At 36.4% G+C, this 19,339-nt stretch overlaps 1 protein-coding gene across 1 annotated transcript in view; it reads right to left on the bottom strand.

Moving 5' to 3' along the window:
* LOC113106136 (zeta-sarcoglycan-like) overlaps positions 1–18,743 on the bottom strand; it is a 239,840-nt gene extending 221,097 nt beyond the window's left edge. The window contains exon 1 of the mRNA XM_026267767.1: positions 17,731–18,743. Within this exon, the coding sequence (XP_026123552.1) occupies positions 17,731–17,769 (39 nt within the window). The 5' untranslated portion in view covers positions 17,770–18,743. The remainder of the gene's footprint in view (positions 1–17,730) is intronic.
* Between the last annotated feature and the right edge of the window lie 596 nt (positions 18,744–19,339).

Genomic DNA, 19,339 nt, shown 5'->3' on the forward strand with positions numbered 1-19,339 from the left:
TCAAAAAGATACATCAAAGGGCCCAAGAAAAATACATCCAAAAAAACAGAACATCTGAAGGCCCAAGTATCAGATAGCACCACCGCAACAAACGCAACACAAAACAACTCTGCATGCCAGCCAGACGCGTCAGGGACGATAAGGTGGCCCATAACAACAAAGTTTCTTTTAAGCCAGTTGTTTGATAAACACCAAAGGAGAACGGATCTCTAGACAGTCTATTCAAAATATAACAAAAGTCAACCAAATGCGACAAGAACAAGAAAAGAAGAAGAACCATATGCCAAATATGGTGTTTAATTACCTTCTCCTCCAAATACTTCAGCGTAATCATGTCTTGCTCTCTTTGCTATTGCCATGGTTACTGTCAGCACAATGTGAGAGAACCAAACTCCAGCAACACTACAGTGGATGAATACAGACTTACACTACTGGCCAAATCTGATTGAAACCGGTCGTACTGTCAACATGGTAGCACAGTCTTAACAAGGGAGTGTTGAGTCATGGCAGAGTTACAGAAATATAAACACCTCACAGCTCTCTGAGGAACCATGTGTGAATTTACAGCAAACGAATGCAGCACCAGTCCATGTGTAATGACTGTGTGTAATAGTGAGTGAATTTGGCACGCTCAGCATGCTAGTGGCCTTGATGAGATAATTGCATCAGCGCATTAACTCCTCTTGTACGACTGTAGGCCTGAATCTCAGGCTTTCACTCAATTCTTTTTCACTTACTTCTTGAAAATTGAGGCCTATAAGACATCGCCAACACCAGTAGGAGGAATCCATATATTTTGTTTTGCAGAAAGGCTAAACTTTGATGTGCCTGCAGACTTGTGTTCACATTTTCAGTGACCACTAGGTGCAGGTGTGAAAGGACAAGGTTTCTTTTTTGGTTTTGGATGACACTTTTGATACTGGCAAAAATTGTCAGCTTGGGCTCTTCAAATGTAAAGCAGCAAGCTCATTGGCTGCGTATTCAACATGAATCAATCAGTATCTGTCGTTTAATGCTAGGAATATCATCAGTTTACGTTAAGAATATACAGTACTGTGAAAAAGTCTTAGGCCACTAGTATTTTCACCAAAAAAAAAAAAAAAAGGTTTAAAGTCAGTTATTTATATCTTTTGATGTATAGTGTGTAAGTAGTAAATATCAGTTTACATTTCCAAACATTATTTTTGCCATTAATTGTAATAATCCAGTGAGATTTTTATTTGTACAAGAAGTCTGACAACAGCCAATGCTCCACACAGAGATCGGATCTCACCATTATCCAGTCTGTCAACAACATAAAGAAACAGAACAAACTGAGACAGACAAAATCCAGAAGTTAATGAATAAAATCTATGTATGGCACTATTTTGGCGGCATTCTCACTTTACAGCATGTTTACTCCTTGAAAGTTGTACATTACTGTAGCTTTGCAGGGTTCTTGAAGCATTTGGGAGACATTGCCACAGATCTTCTGGATTTAGTCTGTCTCAGTTTGTTCTGTTTCTTCATGTTATTCCAGACAGACTGGATGATGGTGAGATCAGATCTCTGTGTGGAGCACTGGCTGCTGTCAGACTTCTTGTGCAAACAAAAATCTCACTGGATTGTTACATTTAATGGTAAAAATAATGTTTGGAAATGTAAACTGATATTTGCTACTGACACACTACAGAAAAACACAGAAATAACTGACTTAAAACCATTTTTTGTTGGTGAAAATACTAGTGTACTAAGGCTAATATATATATATATATATATGTATGTGTGTGTGTGTGTGTGTGTGTGTGTGTGTGTATATATTAAAAAAAGCTCTCAAACAGTACTATGTATGCATGTACTATGTATGCATGGTCTACGAAGGTAAGAAGAAACCTAAAGAAGAGCAAAGTGAATTTGCTGTCTGAATGTGCAGGTTAATTGCATTGGCACCCTGCATTTTGATACCTATCTTTGTCATTCCCTTAGTTAATTATTTGAAATAGGAATGACCAAAGACCATTGCTAATAGTGTATGCTCTCCAGAGGGGTCAAGAGAGATGTAGAGTCAAAAAACCCAAAGCAAGACAGAGGCGAGGAGGGGTCACGGGGTATTAAAGCTGAGAAGTGAAAGGTGTAGAGACACAGAGTTACTGAGAGTTTGAAATATAATTAAATTGAAGGTTCAAATAAAAGACAGAGATGGAAAGAACAATAGAAAGAAGAGTTTGAACTCATATCTTCTGTCACTCTGTTATACAGCTGGTTTTACGGCAGGTGGATGGCCCATCTCAACGTGCCACTTGCTTCATTTGGCTCATGATGTGGCCCATCAGCCTAGAACCAAGAGTGGGCATTTCTCTCTCTTTTTCTCACTCCTCACTTCCCAGCTCTTTATGTGTCCATTCGAAGCTGCTATTATCTCATCACTGCCCAGTTGTAGCCTCACAGTGGGAGATCACTGCAACAGAGCTGCTTCTCTCTCCTCTTCACCGTCATAAAATCAAGAAAACTCAAAATATCACTGGCAACATGATGCAAGAGATTTGTGACTTTAGTTGTGCTGGACCAAAAAAAAAAACAATGCACAACGTTCAGACGTTCAGCTGTGCAATAAAATAGTTGATACAATAAGTATAAATGTTCACTGAATGTGTCTTTCTGACAATTCACAGTACTTACTGTTTGCAATTGTTACCGTAATTTTCTGTTAGAAATTTTGTTAATCACAGATTGGAGTTTGAGTTGCTTCTGAAAATAAAAATTAAAAAGAACAATAAAAGAATAAGTTAGTCATGGACACTTTCAAAACACTGATTGAAAAGCTTTAAAGGGGGGGTGAAATGCTATTTCATGCATACTGAGTTTTTTACACTGTTAAAGAGTTGGATTCCCATGCTAAACATGGACAAAGTTTCAAAAATTAAGTTGTATGTTTGAAGGAGTATTTTTGTTCCAAAAAAACCTCTTCCGGTTTGTCACAAGTTTCGGAAAGTTTTTTTCGAGTATGGCTCTGTGTGACGTTAGATGGAGCGGAATTTCCTTATATGGGTCCTAGAAGAGCGCGCGTTCCAGTATAGCAGAGCACTGAGAGAGGTTGCCAGGGCAAGACAACCCTGCACAGATTACCAAAAGAGAAACAGCATTAAGGGACCAGTGGATGGAGTTTATTTTTACAGAGCATCAACGGAGTTGTGCAAGTGTTTTTGTTTGTTCCCTGCATTTTGGATTGCACATCGTTTATTTCTTAAGGATAATACAATCCCAACGGAAAAGGGTCACGATTGTGTGTTGGAACTGCATGCGGTGAGTAAAACTGCTTCAAATATCTCCGTGTTGTTAACTTAGCTATCAGCGCGTAAGCACATCAAGTAAACAACATGCGATGTTGTCATCAAACTGCACTTTCCACATGTACAGCTTAAAAAAAAAAAAAGACGACATAAAGTGGAACTTAGTCATTTTCCAAAACCGCTAAGCAAATATATACAGTTTCAGTACATACCACACAGCATACCGCCTTTGCTGATGCTGCTCTTGTTAAATTTCAGCCTCTGGATCTGTGTTGCAGCTTCCACATGCTCTCAACTCAAAAGCCTACTGGCGCTCGTGATTCTTTAGCTCCGCCCACACGTCACGCCTCTAGGCGCTCGTGTTTTTCCGGAAAAAATCGGTACAGACTATCTTTCTCTTATAAATATAATAAAAATAAAAACTTTTTGGAGTTATGAAGGATGCAGTACTACTCTATAGGTACTCAAGATTAACAGGATATTGAGTGAAAATGAGCATTTCACCCCCCCTTTAAAAACCTTATTTGGAAGCATGTATCAAATTGCCAAAGTCACATGATTTCAATCAACAAGGTATTGTTCCGTCATAACCATCTACATATTAGGGACAATCTCTGTGAGCCCATGAAACAGTGTCTATGTGTTTTTTTATTTTATTTTATTATTTTTTTTATTATTATTATTATTATCTTGAATCAGTTTTATCAATTTGTAGACATTGTATAATAAAAAGGTAGAGTTGTGCTTAGTTTCTAATTAACCAACATCTTTATATTGTTAAACAAAATAATTGCTACAATTGCTACATTATACAGTCTCTTAATATTTCATGAACTTAGATGAATTGTTAACTGCATTTAATAGATTGCAATTTCAATAAAATATTTTTAATTGTTTTGTAAAATGATTATTTTTTTAGACTGAATCAATTGTTTCAAAAAAATTTTTTTTTTTTTCTTATGGAGTGTTTTTTTTTTTTTTTGTCTTATGGAGTGCTCGATACACCACACACCATACAAAAATTGTGTAAATGCACAATATAACTAAATATAAACATAAAAACACCTTTTACAAGCCACTTGAAAATGTTTTATTGAAATTCAAATGCAGTTACAAATCATCAAGTAAAATTAAATATGAAGTGTGTTCTGTTATTAATTTCTAGGGCTTTTGTTGTTGTTGTTGTTGTTTTGTTTTACAGACCAGTCTCTTTCGTTATGCAAATATGTCTTTTGAGATTGCCTTCTAGCAACAAACCATTGAAATTCTATCAACTTTTTGAAAATGTTTTGAAGTAAAGCTTTATTAAAGGTACTATTTGTAAGATATTTGAAGTAAAATATCCAAAAACCACTAGGCTAGTGTCCAGCTGATTACTAACAATATCTCTAATGTTTTCAACTACTTTTAAATCATGAGAAAATTCCCATTCTAAACAGTGACAAGGGGCAGTGCAGTCGCCGGTCAATGACTTAAGTTACCCTTTGTGACCACCTTTACTGACGTAGAAACCACATGACAACAGTGCCGTGGACAAATGCGGAAGTAGCTTCGCGACAAACTTCAACTAGAAAGAGATGCCGATCTCACTTGTGTTTTACTCGACAGGTGAGTTGTTTTGATTCATATCTTTACAGAAAACGTATGCTATTATAAAGATCAAGATTAGTATTAAGGGGCATACATGCCAAATACGGGGCATCACGTCTCTAGACCCGTGCGAGGACCCGTCTGATCCATAGTCATAGTCCGTCTTTGCATTGACTTTGTATATAATCTATTTCCACAAATCGTTGAACTCGCGTTAAATCCATGATTTATCTTTCCATCTGATTGATGGCCGTCAGCGGTTGGGTAGAAGACAACAAATCCCATCATTCCACGCTCCTTCTTAGCATCATCAAACCAAACGATTGTTATTGTTTGGCAATTCGCCCTCTAGTGGAAGGTCCTACAACCTGTACCTTTAATTGAAATCACGTGGCGGCATGAAAAATGCTCCAATCCACTGGTTCGAAACATATGATTTACAAAAGTTTCGAAGCTTTACAAAGCAGTTTTTTGAAAGCACCCATCATAACTTTCCATAGTATATGTGATTCAACCAGATCTGTGCCTGTATTTGAAGTGAACCTTGTGTGTGAGATGGTCTCAACATCAATGCGTGTTATATGGATCTGTGTGTAATGTGTGTCACTATCAATTCACAGCTAAATTGGCGATCTTGCTGAACTGCCTGTTGTTTCTCATAATCCTCAGGCAATTGGAATGCATTGTTGTGAGGGTCAGTCTGTACAACCATCCAGTCAGCTACAACAGAAACTCACACAATATACACTTTCAAAAATGATTACATGTCTTGGACACAGGTTGGGTTTAAAATCGTGGATGATTTAATCTATGAAAAGATGGTTTACTCAAACAAACAGTCCATCCTACCAAACATTAGAGGTTTGGTTACTATGGCCACCTTTTGGTAAAACCATAGCTGTGTCCAAATTCAGGGTCTGCATCCTCCTTAGGATCCTTCCTACCCGGTTGAAGGAGGATGGGTCCTCCGACGACCGCAAAAACCAGAAGTCGGTGTTTGTGAATTTGGACAGCCTACACTTCTTTCAGTTCCCTCCCTTACTCGTTGCTCATATCCTGCCGCCTAGCAACCGTGACAGCGCTAAGCAAGACGCGGGTGAAGAGCTCATCGTTCTCTCCCCGGAGCTTTATAAACACTTCTGTCTGCTCTTTCGTCCTTAGAAGCGTTAAAAACAGCTTCAATCACTAACAAATAAGCTGTGTGTAAGGGGATATTCACACAGGCAGTAAGGAAGAAGCTAGTTTACGAAAGTAAACTTTTTTTTTTTTTTCATATACACGTACAAATGTAAAAAAAAAAAAAAATGCTTAACGCTAAAACAAAATGCCTAACTAGAAAACCACTGAAAAAAAAATATATATATATATATGAAAAGCCAGTTTTTATAAAACATCGAAAATAATACTCCTCCCCCACTCCACTACCGCTCGCTTCGTCCTGCCGAAAAGAATTATGGGATAGGTAGGACGCGAAAGGATCCACCACACCCATCCTTCCAATTCGGAGAAAAGGAGGACGCATTTGTGGGCCGCATTTGAAGGATCCTACAAATTTGGACAGCCTTCGTCGCTGTGACGTAACATCCTTCAAATGAGTCCTCCGAAGGATGTAGACCCTGAATTTGGACACAGCTAATGACTGCAATTAGCAGAGCTTTTCTGATATTGCAATTGTAATTACAATGCATGCGGTAATAAATTAAGGTCAATGATTTATGGTGTAAATCAAACCGCAATTAAAGTGGAGTTCATTTTCTTCTTTGTTATATGAGAGAAGGCTTGTTAAATCGAAATCACATTAAAACAATAGATTTGAACCAATGTAATGTCCATATCTTGCTAGCTGCACATTATGAACCAGTTAAATCGCCAGCACCATGTTTTCTTCCTTGACGATGTTAACCTTTTCTTAACATCACCTATTCAGATGACACATTGATGTTCTTACTTTCTTCCCTACTACAGGCTATCTGGAGGAAATCTTTAACACCACTCTTTTATTCATCCGTCCTTCAGCAATATATACTAATCATTTGATACCGCTGTTACTGAGAGTTGCGTTGTAATCGGACTGCCCTTTCCAACTGGCAGAGTTAATTAACTGTAAAATGGATGGAGGTTGGAGGGATGGGATGAGTGGGGGCGGTGGGGTGATGGGAACGAAAGCTTGGCACAGACCCCGATGCTCAAAGCACAAAGTCTACTGAGGGGATCAGGACACCAGTGGGACCTTTGTCTGCCGCTCAAACTCAGACCAGCACAGCAAACCTGAGAGAAGATGGATTACAGCCATTTGTGATGCTATTAGTGCTATTGAGTGGGACTGTTGCTCACCGTAGCTTTTACTGGCTGGTCCAGGATCAGCGTGCTGAGTGCTGACATTGTAGACCAAAGCAAGCTGTCCATTTGGTTTCCAAGCAGGAATGACTCAACCTACAGAGTTGAATGTTTTTTATTGAAAAATTGACGTATTGCAATACGAACCAAAAAATAAAAATAATCACTTAAAAGATCCTTGTCAGAGTCACTGTTTTTTTAATACAATTTTGAAAATTGTAATAAAAAAAAAACTTTTTCTAAAGATTACATTTTACCCTGACTTTGCAGAGCAGAGCTGAATGCAAAATATGTTATTTTGCAAACATTTGTGACCCTACAATGAACAAACATTTGGTGTAGAAACCATTTCCACTCAGAAATTGCTTGTACATTTTACAATTGATTACAAAGAAATGGCAGTTGGCAAGCGGGATTACATGTACAGCAACAGCTTTTTACCACATAAATGTCCTGGCCAAGATTTCTAAATTTCCTAAACTGTCCAGTTTTTGGCTTTGTTTTCCTATTGAAAATCTATTTATTAGAGTGCAAATAAGCAAACATATATTACATGTTTGCTTATTTGCACTGCTTTGACTGTAGATCCCACCTTCTCGCATGACATAACTGGTCATTTATGCACAATACCTGCACGCTATTGATCAAACTATACGTTTCAGTCATTACCTTCAGCAAGTACAAAAACAATAGGAAAACAAAGCCAAAATCTGGAATTTAGAAATCCAAGCAAGGACATGTCTGGGGAAAAGAAGGAGTACAGTCATCATAATTAAATGTGAAAAATGTAAAAACAAATTGTTGAAATAGTACTACAGTTAACGGAGTAAAACCAAAGTTAATGGGTGTCCAAAACAACACTGGATCTAACTTACTGTAATTGCAAGACAGAAATACTGAGATGCTTTACAAAATATCTTCTTTTGTAAAGCATTTAAAAAAAAAAAGATGGTGAGTAAATGACAGATTGTATTTTTTATCCTTTTAAAACAAATGACGTGAAGGTTTTGCACACTTATTAAGGTCTATATATATAGCACATTTCTTTACAGATGATCGTATGAAGAAAAAAAAATTGATAATGCTATTAGAAATAGATTTTAGGCCACCAAAATTATTATTATTTTTTTATTTTTATTTAAACGATTAATTCACCCAAAAATTACAATTCTGTCATTATTAATTGTGATGATTTTGGCTCACATCTCAACAAATTAGAATACTTCATAAAACCAATAAACATTTTTTTTAAATGAATATTTTAGTGAATTGAATGCCAGTCAAGCACACCAACATCTTGGTCATTCAACCAACTTTTGGTGCTTTTAACAGTGTTTGCAGGTGCCAAACCCTGCTGGAAAAATTAAATCAGCATCTTCAAAAAGCTGGTCAGCATAAGGAAGCATGATGTGCTCCAAAATGTCTTGGTAAACGGGTGCAGTGACTTTCAAATCACAATAGACGAACACCAGCAGATGACATTGCACCCCAAATCATCACAGACTGTGGAAACTTAACACTGGACTTCAAGAAACTTTGACTATGAACTTCTCCACCTTTCCTCCAGACTCTAGGAACTTGGTTTCCAAATGTAACACCAAACTTGCTCTCATCTGAAAAGAGGACTTTGGACCACTGGGCAACAGTCGAATTCTTCTTCTCCTTAGTCCAGGTAAGATGACTCTGATGTTGTCTGTGGTTCAGGAGTGGCTTAACAAGAGTAATACGACAAGTGTAGCCAAATTCCTTGACACATCTGTATGCCTTGACCCCAGCCTGAGTTCATTCCTTTGTGAAGTTGACTCAAATTCTTAAATAAATTTTGCTTGACAATCCTCATAAGGCTGTGGTTCTCTCGGTTGGTTGTGCATCTTTTTCTTCCACACTTTTTCCTTCCACTTAACTTTCTGTTAACATGCTTGGATACAGCACTCTGTGATCAGCAAGCTTCTTGGACAATGAATGTTTGTGGCTTACCCTCTTTGTGAAGGTTGTCAATGATCGTCTTATGGACAACTGTCAGATCAGCAGTCTTCCCCATGACTGTGTAGCCTAGTGAACCAAACTGACAGAACATTTTGAAGGCTCAGGAAACCTTAGCAGGTGTTTTGAGTTGATTAGCTGATTGGCATGTCACCGTATTTTAATTTGTTGAGATAGCGAATTGGTAGGTTTTTATTAAATGTGAGCCAAAATCATCAAAATTAACAGAACTAAAGACTTAAACTACTTCAGTCTGTGTGAATTTAATTTATTTAATACACGAGTTTCACAATTTGAGTTGAGTAAATGAATTTTCCCACGACATTCTAATTTATTGAGATGCACCTGTATATATGTGGGTGAACTAACTCTTAAAGAATACATTTAAAAACAGACAGAGAAGGTGCTGTTCTGAAATGTTGGGCCAGCAATAGCAAAAGCTTGATCACCATGATGTTTCAGTCTTGACTTAGGGATGGATAGCATTCTTAAATGTCCGGCCCTAAGCAGTCTCGCTGATTTGTTTGGATGCAGCAACTCAGTGAGATAAACTGGTGCAAGATTATGTAACCATTTATAAACCAAGATAAGTATTTTAAATTCTACTCTGAGATTTATGAGAAGCCACTGCAAAGATATCAAGACAGGCAAGATGTTCTGAAATTCACGTGTGCCAGTCAAAAATCTGGCTGCTGCATTTTGGACCAACTGAAAATGCTGTATGGATGAGTGATTGATCCCTCAATAAAGTGAGTTGCAATAGTCTAAATAAGAAGTGACAAATTTATGAATTACTTTTTAGTATAAAGTATAAAATAGTATAAAAATGCTTTCACTTTGGTCAGGTGATAAAGATGGAAAAACTTAACCACTCCATTTATCTGCTTTTCAAACTTTAGGGTAGTATCAAACCAGAAACTTAAACCTTTACACATGGGATAACCCATTTGGTGAAAAAAAAATAATAATAAGGTCATGATTACCGCCATTAAAAGCAACACTAGGTCCAAACAGATTCACTTCAGTTTAACTTTCATTTAAAGTCAGGGAATTATTATTATTAATATATATATATATATATATATATATATATATATATATATATATATATATATATATATATTTTTTTTTTTTTTTTTTTTTTTTTTTTTTTTTTTGTAAGCTATGATTTTAATTCCTGAATACAGTACATGAATACAGAGCTCCAAATGGATTTTTATCTTTAGATTTGAGAGGAAGGTACAACTGAACATCATCAGTATATACAGTAAGTGAAAAGAAATCCCATTTTCCTGAGAAATTTAACCCAGTGGCAGTATATATCATAAAAAGAGTGAGAAGGAGAATGGAGCCCTGAGGAACACCAAAAGCCAAAAGAAGCAGTGAAAGGGGTATTTTATCCAATACATACAGAAATCTTTTTTATTTGTCAGAAAAGACTAGAATCATTCTAAAATGGGACCTCTAAGGCCAACACACTTTTTAAAATGAGAAATAAGTACACTGTGGTCAACCAAATCTAAGGCTTTGCTGAGATCTAGTAAGATCAAGGCAACAGCGCTTTCCGGCATCTAAGATGTCATTCAGAACTTTTAGAAAGGCAAATTCTGTACTATGTAATTTTCTGAAACCAGATTGAAACGTTTCATAAATGTGATTTAAACTCAGAAAGGCTTACACTTGGATCAATACCACTTTCTCTGAAATTTTAGATATAAAGGTGAGATTAGAAGAGGTATATCTGAATTTGGCGTCTTTAAATTGGAGTGATTTCTGTGTGCTTTAAACTATCAGTGACCATTCCAGTGCTCAGACTCAAGTAAAAAACTAAAAGTTAAAATAAGCCCATCTCCATCACATACAACTTGCTTTAAAAAAAAAAAAAAAAAACGAACAGGCATGACATCATGGGGACAAGCAGTGGGTCTTAAGTTTTCAATACTGTCAGAATCAAATTGCAAATGAGGTCTCAACCTATCTACTTTTTCGAGAAAAAACGTTAAGTTTTCACATAAAGTCTCAGATACATCAGTAAAAATATGTACCACTGGATTTAAAACATATATTTTTCTAGGACAACAATAGTTATTTTTGATAATATCTGACAAGTATTTAAATTTGGCTGGCTTTACCGCTTTCTGAAATGATGAGAGTGAGTTCACAAGAGTCCTGCATCTTTAAGCCATTTATGCTCATATATCCTAAAAGTTTATCTGAGCAAACAAATCGAGTCATGGTTCAAATTTTGTCTTCTTTGGGCGCTTGGCCTTCAGTGGAGCAATAGAATTTAAAATGTTCAGATATCATTAAAATGACAGAGGTACTCATCTGCATTTTGGTTCCTTGGCAATGAATCCACTGAGTCAGAAATATGAAGTGATGTATAATCTGAAGCAAACTCATCCGCTGCACCTGCTGTGAAGTGTCGAGTCCACTGAATTTGTGAGGTTGTAACAGCAGGCCAACCAGGCAAAGTAGTAGTGAATATAACAGATTTGTGGTCAGAAAAACTGGTGTCACAAATTTGATTGTCCAAGGTAGAAAAGCCATGAGTAAAAGCCAAATACAAAGTATGTCCCTGGATATGTGTGGGACCTTGCAACCAGCGTAAAATTTACTGAGTCAGTAAATTTACAAAAGACCCTGGGAAGTGTCTCATTGGAGCAACAAACATGAATATTAAATCACCCAGTAATAGGATTTTATCAAAATGTGTTGCCATACCACCCAAAAAGTCTGCAACCTAATTTAGAAACAAAGTATTTGATTGTGGAGGTCTATAGATTATCATCCGAGGAATCAACCGACAACTGAGGAGTCATAAAGAAAATTCAACATGGAGGGAAATGTTCAGAAAACAGGCTTGAGTGAACATCTTTTGTCCAAGTTCCAGTCAAGAAAAGAAAATTCTAATTTTGTGATGTACAGTAGCTATGTATAATAAAGGTCTTATTAAAAGGTGAACACACATTAAGCAATGGTATCCTGTGAAGCAGTGCTTCACATCCTGGATGTGCCAAACAGCCTGACGACCACAATGCAGTCTGTAGCTCTCAGTCTGACTGCAAGACTGCTGTGCTTTCCACTACATGGCAGTTCCTTAATGGAACGGCAAGAGGCCGTCGACACAGGTAGTCATGGATCGACAGGAATGGTGGAAAGTACAAACAAGAGGCATCCGAACCAGCATACTCTGAATTCAAAATAACATTTCCAATGTCTATCAGAGACTGTTGATCGTATACAAGTATATTAGAGCCATAATATGCTAAAACAACATTTAAAAGAGACCAAAGAAGCGTGAGCGACATATGACATATGCCAAACATAGCAGCACCATCTTGATATCTTCAATTTATTATTCACTTCATATTCATATATTGCTCGCTTGATCTGTCATCAAAGTTTGCATTCCAGCCCAAAAATTTTTGGCCCCTTCTTAAGGAACTTCCACAGAGTTGGTAAAGGATTGGCAGTAAATTGAAATGACACTCCAAGAGATTAAAAAAGGCATTTCATCAGGTCTGAATTCATGGGACACATATGCCTCCAGATAAGAGGCAAACCAGAGATGCTTGTTTAATTAAAACTATCACTGAACAACTCTGTTAAGGACAGAGAACTGTTTGCTTCATCAACACTGTTTTTAATGACTCCTCTATCTCGAAATCTATTCTTGTCCTGCTGTGTAATGAAAAGAGGCCACTGGTGATACTTCACAGAGTTCATGTAACATGTTTACATGTTAACATGATTCATTAGAAAAGTAATAACAAGAAGAATGTGCAATTACAAACAACTCCACAAAGCAATTACATAACAAGTGCATGTTGTTTATTAGAAGTACCCTGCATAATTAATTAGAGAGAATTACATGAACACTATAAAAGTTCGACAGTGTCGCTCTAAAGAGGATCTATATCAATTCAGTGAAATTCACAATGCTGATTCCTAAAATAGATATATACTGTAATTTTTCTAAACTACACTGTTAAAAATCGCTGTAAAAAAACGGCCAAATTTCGACAGTAAAATACTGTTTTTCATTTAAACAGTGCATTCTGGGTAATATTAATCGTTTTCGAGAAGTAGCCTGCTGCTATATATCGTAAAATAACAAAGTTCAAATTCGACACTCAGCGGCTGTGTTTCAAATCACACCCTACACCCTCATTCACTATTCCCTACATGAGTTTACTAATATAGTCCACCTGACAGAGAGAATGAAAACTAATGAGTGAATTCAGACAATGATCAACAGCTGCTGTTAATGAGTAGAATCACTGAAGAAAAAAAAAACATAACAAGACAAACACATGAAATACAACTGACTTCAGCCACAGCTTTAGATGAAATCAACTGAAGATTTAAACGATCAACAAACAGCTTCACCAACTTCACACATTACTAACCAGACTGACTTTATTTCTATCAGATCAGAGATCAGAGATCAAAAGATCTTATTGAGAATTACAGAGATTTAGATGATAATGTTACTGTTTCGTCTGACGTCACCATTGTGGAGATCAGTGTTTGCTTTAGTTGGGCTCCTGACCCTTGACTTTTGTACTTCAACTTTTGTTTCATTGTTATATTTGTATCTTTATGATACATCTGTTACAGCAATATTAATCTTCATGGTCAAGTGACTATGACGGTTTCTGTCAAGCATGATCTACTAGACTGACTTATTGCTATAATAGTCAATTCATAACTTGGTGTTGAAATATATGAGTGAATAACACTTTTCTTTTGTTTTTTCAATTTTATAAGATTGAACGGTAATGTGATTATCTGGATATGGATTTAATGAAATTTTGAGCTTTAAATATTTTGGGCAGCAGTCCTCTCAACACTGAAAGAGAGACATCAACAATCAGCATATTAATCTCAACAATGGTGACAATCAAAAGGTTTATGATGCAATGCATGCTGGGTACCAGCACAGGATAAAACTCATCCATGACTCCCAGCATGCATTGGGGCATGAATAAATTATGCCCCTGAATTGTTCACTTATTTTCTTGAATTCTTATGTGCTTATAATTTTGCATTTGTTTTAAGTTTTAGTAGCATGTGTTGTGATGTTCAGAACTGATCTGTTCATTTATTTTGTGGATTGTCACCATTGTTGTGATTCATACGCTGATTCTTGATGTTTCTGTCTAAATTTCAGCAAAGGTTTTTTTTTTTTTTATTATGAGTGAAATTTTCTTAACAGTCTTTTATAACTTATGGCTCAGAAGTGTTCATTCTTATGCTGTAATATCAATATTCAATAAGAGAAGAGACACGGGATTAGATCAGAAATAATAGTGTTTGTTCTTGTCAATATATAAACAACAATATCAGATTTTTTTTTCTTCTGTGTACTTTTGTTTTGCTATAACAAGTTCCAAAGACGCATTGTTAAAGCATGTAAAAAAAAAAAAAAAAAACCTTAGTTGTTGAAAAGTCATGTTCAAGAGCCCAACTAAAGTAAACACTGATCTCCATCATGGTAGTGAAAAAAACACCTAAACCTATTTAACTCTCCATAAGTTCTTCTGTAGACATCTGACAGAAATAAAGTCAGTCTGGTTAGTAATGTGAATCTGGTGAAGCTGTTTTAATAGTTGTTTAATCAGATCTTGAGAGATTTGATGTATTCTTTTATTCAGTTGATTTCATCTAAGGCTGTGGCTGAAGTCATTTGTAGATCTTGTGTTTCTCTTTCCTTCAGTGATTCTGCAGGTGTTTATACTAATGCTCAATCATCAATTAATCACCGAATTATCTCATTAACTTCACTGATTCAGTGTTACTCTAACACTCTGTAGTGTGCACACATTATAAGTGTTCATTTAAAACTGAGGATTTTCTTGTGGGGTTTAAAGGGTTAAAGATTTAAGATGAAGAAAAAACAGCATGAAACATAATTTAACAGTAATAAACTGTAATTAATTTACAGGAAACAAACTGTAGAAAAACAGTTATTTACTGGCGCCCCTGCTGCCAGTAAAAAACTGTTTTTCAACTGTTTCTTGCCGTAAATTAATGGTTGCCAGCAAAAAAAGTGTTTTTCTACAGTTTGTTGCCGTTAAGTCAAGGAAAAACAGTAATATACTGTAAAATGTAAACGTCAGATTTACCAAATGAAAAAAAAAGTTAATTTAACTAAAATATTTGTGAACATCCATAGAAAAAAACTAGGCAAAGTCATACACTGATAATGAGAGTAAATACTGAACTTGACTGTATTAATGTGTGTTTGCACAAGATAAATCGTTTAATGTAGTTTTGTTGTTCACCATTGTGCTGGAGAGTAGAGCCTTTGCTTCAGTCAATGATGAGCCACAATTTCTGATTTTCTGCTGCTTTATGTAAAGGCAGTAAATGTGGAGTCGCTGATACAGTGATGATCTCTGCGTTAAGTACTTCAGCATATACATGTGTGCTATAGCTGACAATGAGCTGCAGTGATTTGAGTACAAGTCATGTATTTAGTTACTTTATTACTGCACATTAAGTGTTTGCATCGTTATATTAAGAAATATTCCTTCTCAGTGGACTCAAATGAAATATGTTCATAGTACTAACATCGTAGGAATGCTAGTTTTAAAAACTCGAACTGTTTGAAGCAGTGGGAGTGGAGTTAATTTCTATGGTAGAATTTACGGTAAAATACTGTTAAAAAATAAAAGTGGTAAATTAATGGTTAAGAGCTGTAAATTAACAGTACTTTACTGGCGCCCCTGCTGCCAGAAAATTACTGTTATTTAACGGCAATTTTTTTTACAGTGTATAGTGTTGGTATATAGTATTATGTGGTATTTGTCCTGGTTTCCCTAGAACACAGAATCACTGTCTAAATACAAGAACTTATTTTTAAAAGATGTAATGAAATGGTGCTTTTGAGAATCGCTTATTTAATCAATAAAGACACTTGGCCTGGGGGAACATAGATCATTTAAAATCACAAAGCCCAAACCAAATACAATACAGAAATCAAGTGAATTATAGGGAAAGAGGCAAATCTCCTGATGATAGATGCCAGTCAAAGACACTTGGAATTCTGCTGCTATAGATCTATTCACTAGATGTGTTCACAATCTCTTTCACTCTCCTTTATGTGGGTCCAAAAATAGAGAGAGACAGAGAGAGATACACAAACACTAAAATCAGCTTCAGGGTTATTACAGTTAACTAAAACCATAAACAAAGAAAAAAATGTTGCTTGAAATACATAAACTTTAACTGAAATAAAATTAAATATGAAAACCTTCATCTTATTTTAATGCAGCTAGTTGCCAAAGCAACCTTAACTACAACTATAAATAAAAATATAAAACATACAGACATCTTAAAAAAAATAAATTATATATATATATATATATATATATATTTTTTGCTACAGTAAAAAGGTGTTAATTTGTTAAGCAGGGTCAACTGTATTGTAAAATGATAGAATTTTCATCTAAAATACATTTAATTGTACTGAAAACGTTTTAATTAAATAAAAAATATAAATTACCTTATCATTTACATACAATACATTATATTTAACAAGGAAATATACATACTCGTACATTATAAAATAACATATTATTTTTGTGTTTTTATAAGTAAACTCAAAACAAAACAACAACAAAAAAGTTGCTTTGTTCTTTTTTGTTTTCAGTTATATTCAGTGGAGTGTTTTATGTTGTTCAGTTAATGCTTGTTGCATTATTTCAGTGTCATTAGCATTACCCTGTGTTTTGTCTGTACTTATTATTGGTCACAGTTGCTGGAGAGACCAACTTTCATGGCAATTTCAAGTCATCATGGCTTTCTATTTTTCCAGATAATATGTTACCAACAGAACATCTTACAGTAACAAATAGATTTTTTGGGGGGTTTTACTCAATCATATAATTTGCATATTGATATTACATAATTTAATTACATTAGAAAAGCTATCATATTTTATGTTACCATCGTCACTGTATTTCTCACGGTTAAGTTCTTGCAATCAAAGTTGCAGCCCAACATTTAACATTTTAGAATGCAGCACTGGCCACACAAATCTCCCATATACCTGTTTTCCAGTCTGAACTGTGGAGCTGTCCACTGCCAGAGGTGCTGAAACACAAAATCCCTCAGTGGGACTTATCTTTTTTTTTTTTTTTTTTTTTTTTTTTTGGAAACGCATGAACATAAACACAAAATAAGATACGAATAATTTTTTTATACCATCGCATATGGATAAATGAAGATGCACTCGATGGAAATGACTGGAATTGAAAGCCGATCGAGGGAGTGTCTGAACGGAGGGAAAAACTCTTTTTTTTTTTTTTTTTTTCAGAAATCCATAGTGCATGTTAGAGAAAAATGAGAACTGTTTGCGAATTGACAGGTGACCATGATGCTTTAGCAGCAGCCTAAGACATCGGCAGCTGTACCTTTAATGGCCACAACTTGAACGAGGGTTATTGAAATGCACCCCACGCACAAAATCCAGCAGCCCACCACCACCACCACCGCACTGAGTCCCGAACGCACACTATACGCTGTCACATCAGCAGCTCACCTTCAGCGCCTCGATGTCCAGCGATGCCGATCGCTCCATATAGAAAGATAAAGTCTAACACAAAAGTTGTATATCTAGCCTTGTAGTTCCCGAGCGAAAGCCAGCCCAGTTCTCCGAGCCGCGGCGGATTCCCTCAGTCTCATTCCAGCTGATCACGACTCCAGCGACAGCCTCAACTATTCGATAGCCTGTTTGAAATATAACAAGTCACTCAGAGTGTCCCAGCAGCAGTAACGTGACACAAACAGACTTGCGTGTCGCTCTCCTGTTTCCAAAGGCAAAAAGTGTTTCCGACAGTAAGAGACCGTGTTGTCATTGAGATCGTCGAGCGCGCGAACGGCACATTTGCAGCAATCCTCGTTGAACAATCTTTCAAATCAACCTTTTGCGGTATATTTAAAGAAATCGTTTCGATTCGTGCAGGCGGATGAGAAGGAGGCTTCTTGCTGCGACACGGCTGGTTTATTGACTGAACGTTTGATTGACTGATCGGTTGATTAGACAGTGCGCACTACGCGGCTGCCCTATTCGGTGATCTCCAGAAACCTCCCGTTATCCAAACGCGCTCCTCCAACCGAGTACCGGTGCTCTGAATACGGACTCTGTGTCTGGGAGAGGGGGTCTGGGGAGGGAGGGATTGGAAGGAAAAAAAGGGGGAAGATCTTCCTCGAGTGGATTGTATAGGTGATATATATAATTATTTTCTGTTTTTTTTCTGGCTTTTTGCGGCGCGATGACTATCCACACTAGTCAGTTGACTTGCACAGTCCCCTTAGTCTTCTGCGAGCAGGTTCTTTTCATCACTCAAAAAATAAACTGTCCTGCGAGTTATTCTCCTGGGTCCTAGAGCTACGATGGAAGAAAGAGAGAGAGAGACTCTTGCCCGCATGCTGGGCTGATCCGCAATGCTATTTAAGTTTTAATTCGCATGCGTGTGTTGCATCTTGAAATATAGTGCAAGTGCACTGTTGACTTGTCCTCATGAACAATTTCCAGTGTGAACGTTCAATACAGTAGCCTATATTAATTCTAAAGTGTCAGTAAGTTATGTAAAAATGCTACCATACCATAATGAAAACTGTATTTTAAAAGATAATAAACAAGCTTTCCAGACAATTCTGATGTTTTAAGTTTTTTTAAAAATTCTGTGTGTGTGTGTGTGCGCGCGCTTGTGTGTGTGTGTGTATGTGTGTATAGGTTAGGTAAAAACTAAATGCACTATAAGTTGCTTTGGATAAATGCGTCCGCTAAATGCATAAATATATACAGTTTTTACTGTAAATTTAACAAAAAATAAATAAAATGTGACAATTAATTCATACATATTATGTACTGTAGCTTGAAATGAGAAACATGAAAATTACATGTAAATTTGCTCTTAAAATAACCTACATAGCAGTATTACAGCTGAAATCATTGTTCCAAAGGCAGGGCTTGCACTGAATCTCTTTTCATTGTGCCACTCCGCAACCAATCATTCCTTGGCATGGATTTTACATGCGCATCTGACCTCAGCTGGGTACATTTTGCCAGCCCCAGCTCTGGTGACGTCAGCTCCCAGTCTAGGACCCAAATTAACAGCCCACAATAAAGTGAGCTGAAACCACAG

This window comes from Carassius auratus, chromosome 1, assembly GCF_003368295.1.
Source record: "Carassius auratus strain Wakin chromosome 1, ASM336829v1, whole genome shotgun sequence".
Taxonomy (NCBI): Eukaryota; Metazoa; Chordata; class Actinopteri; order Cypriniformes; family Cyprinidae; genus Carassius; species Carassius auratus.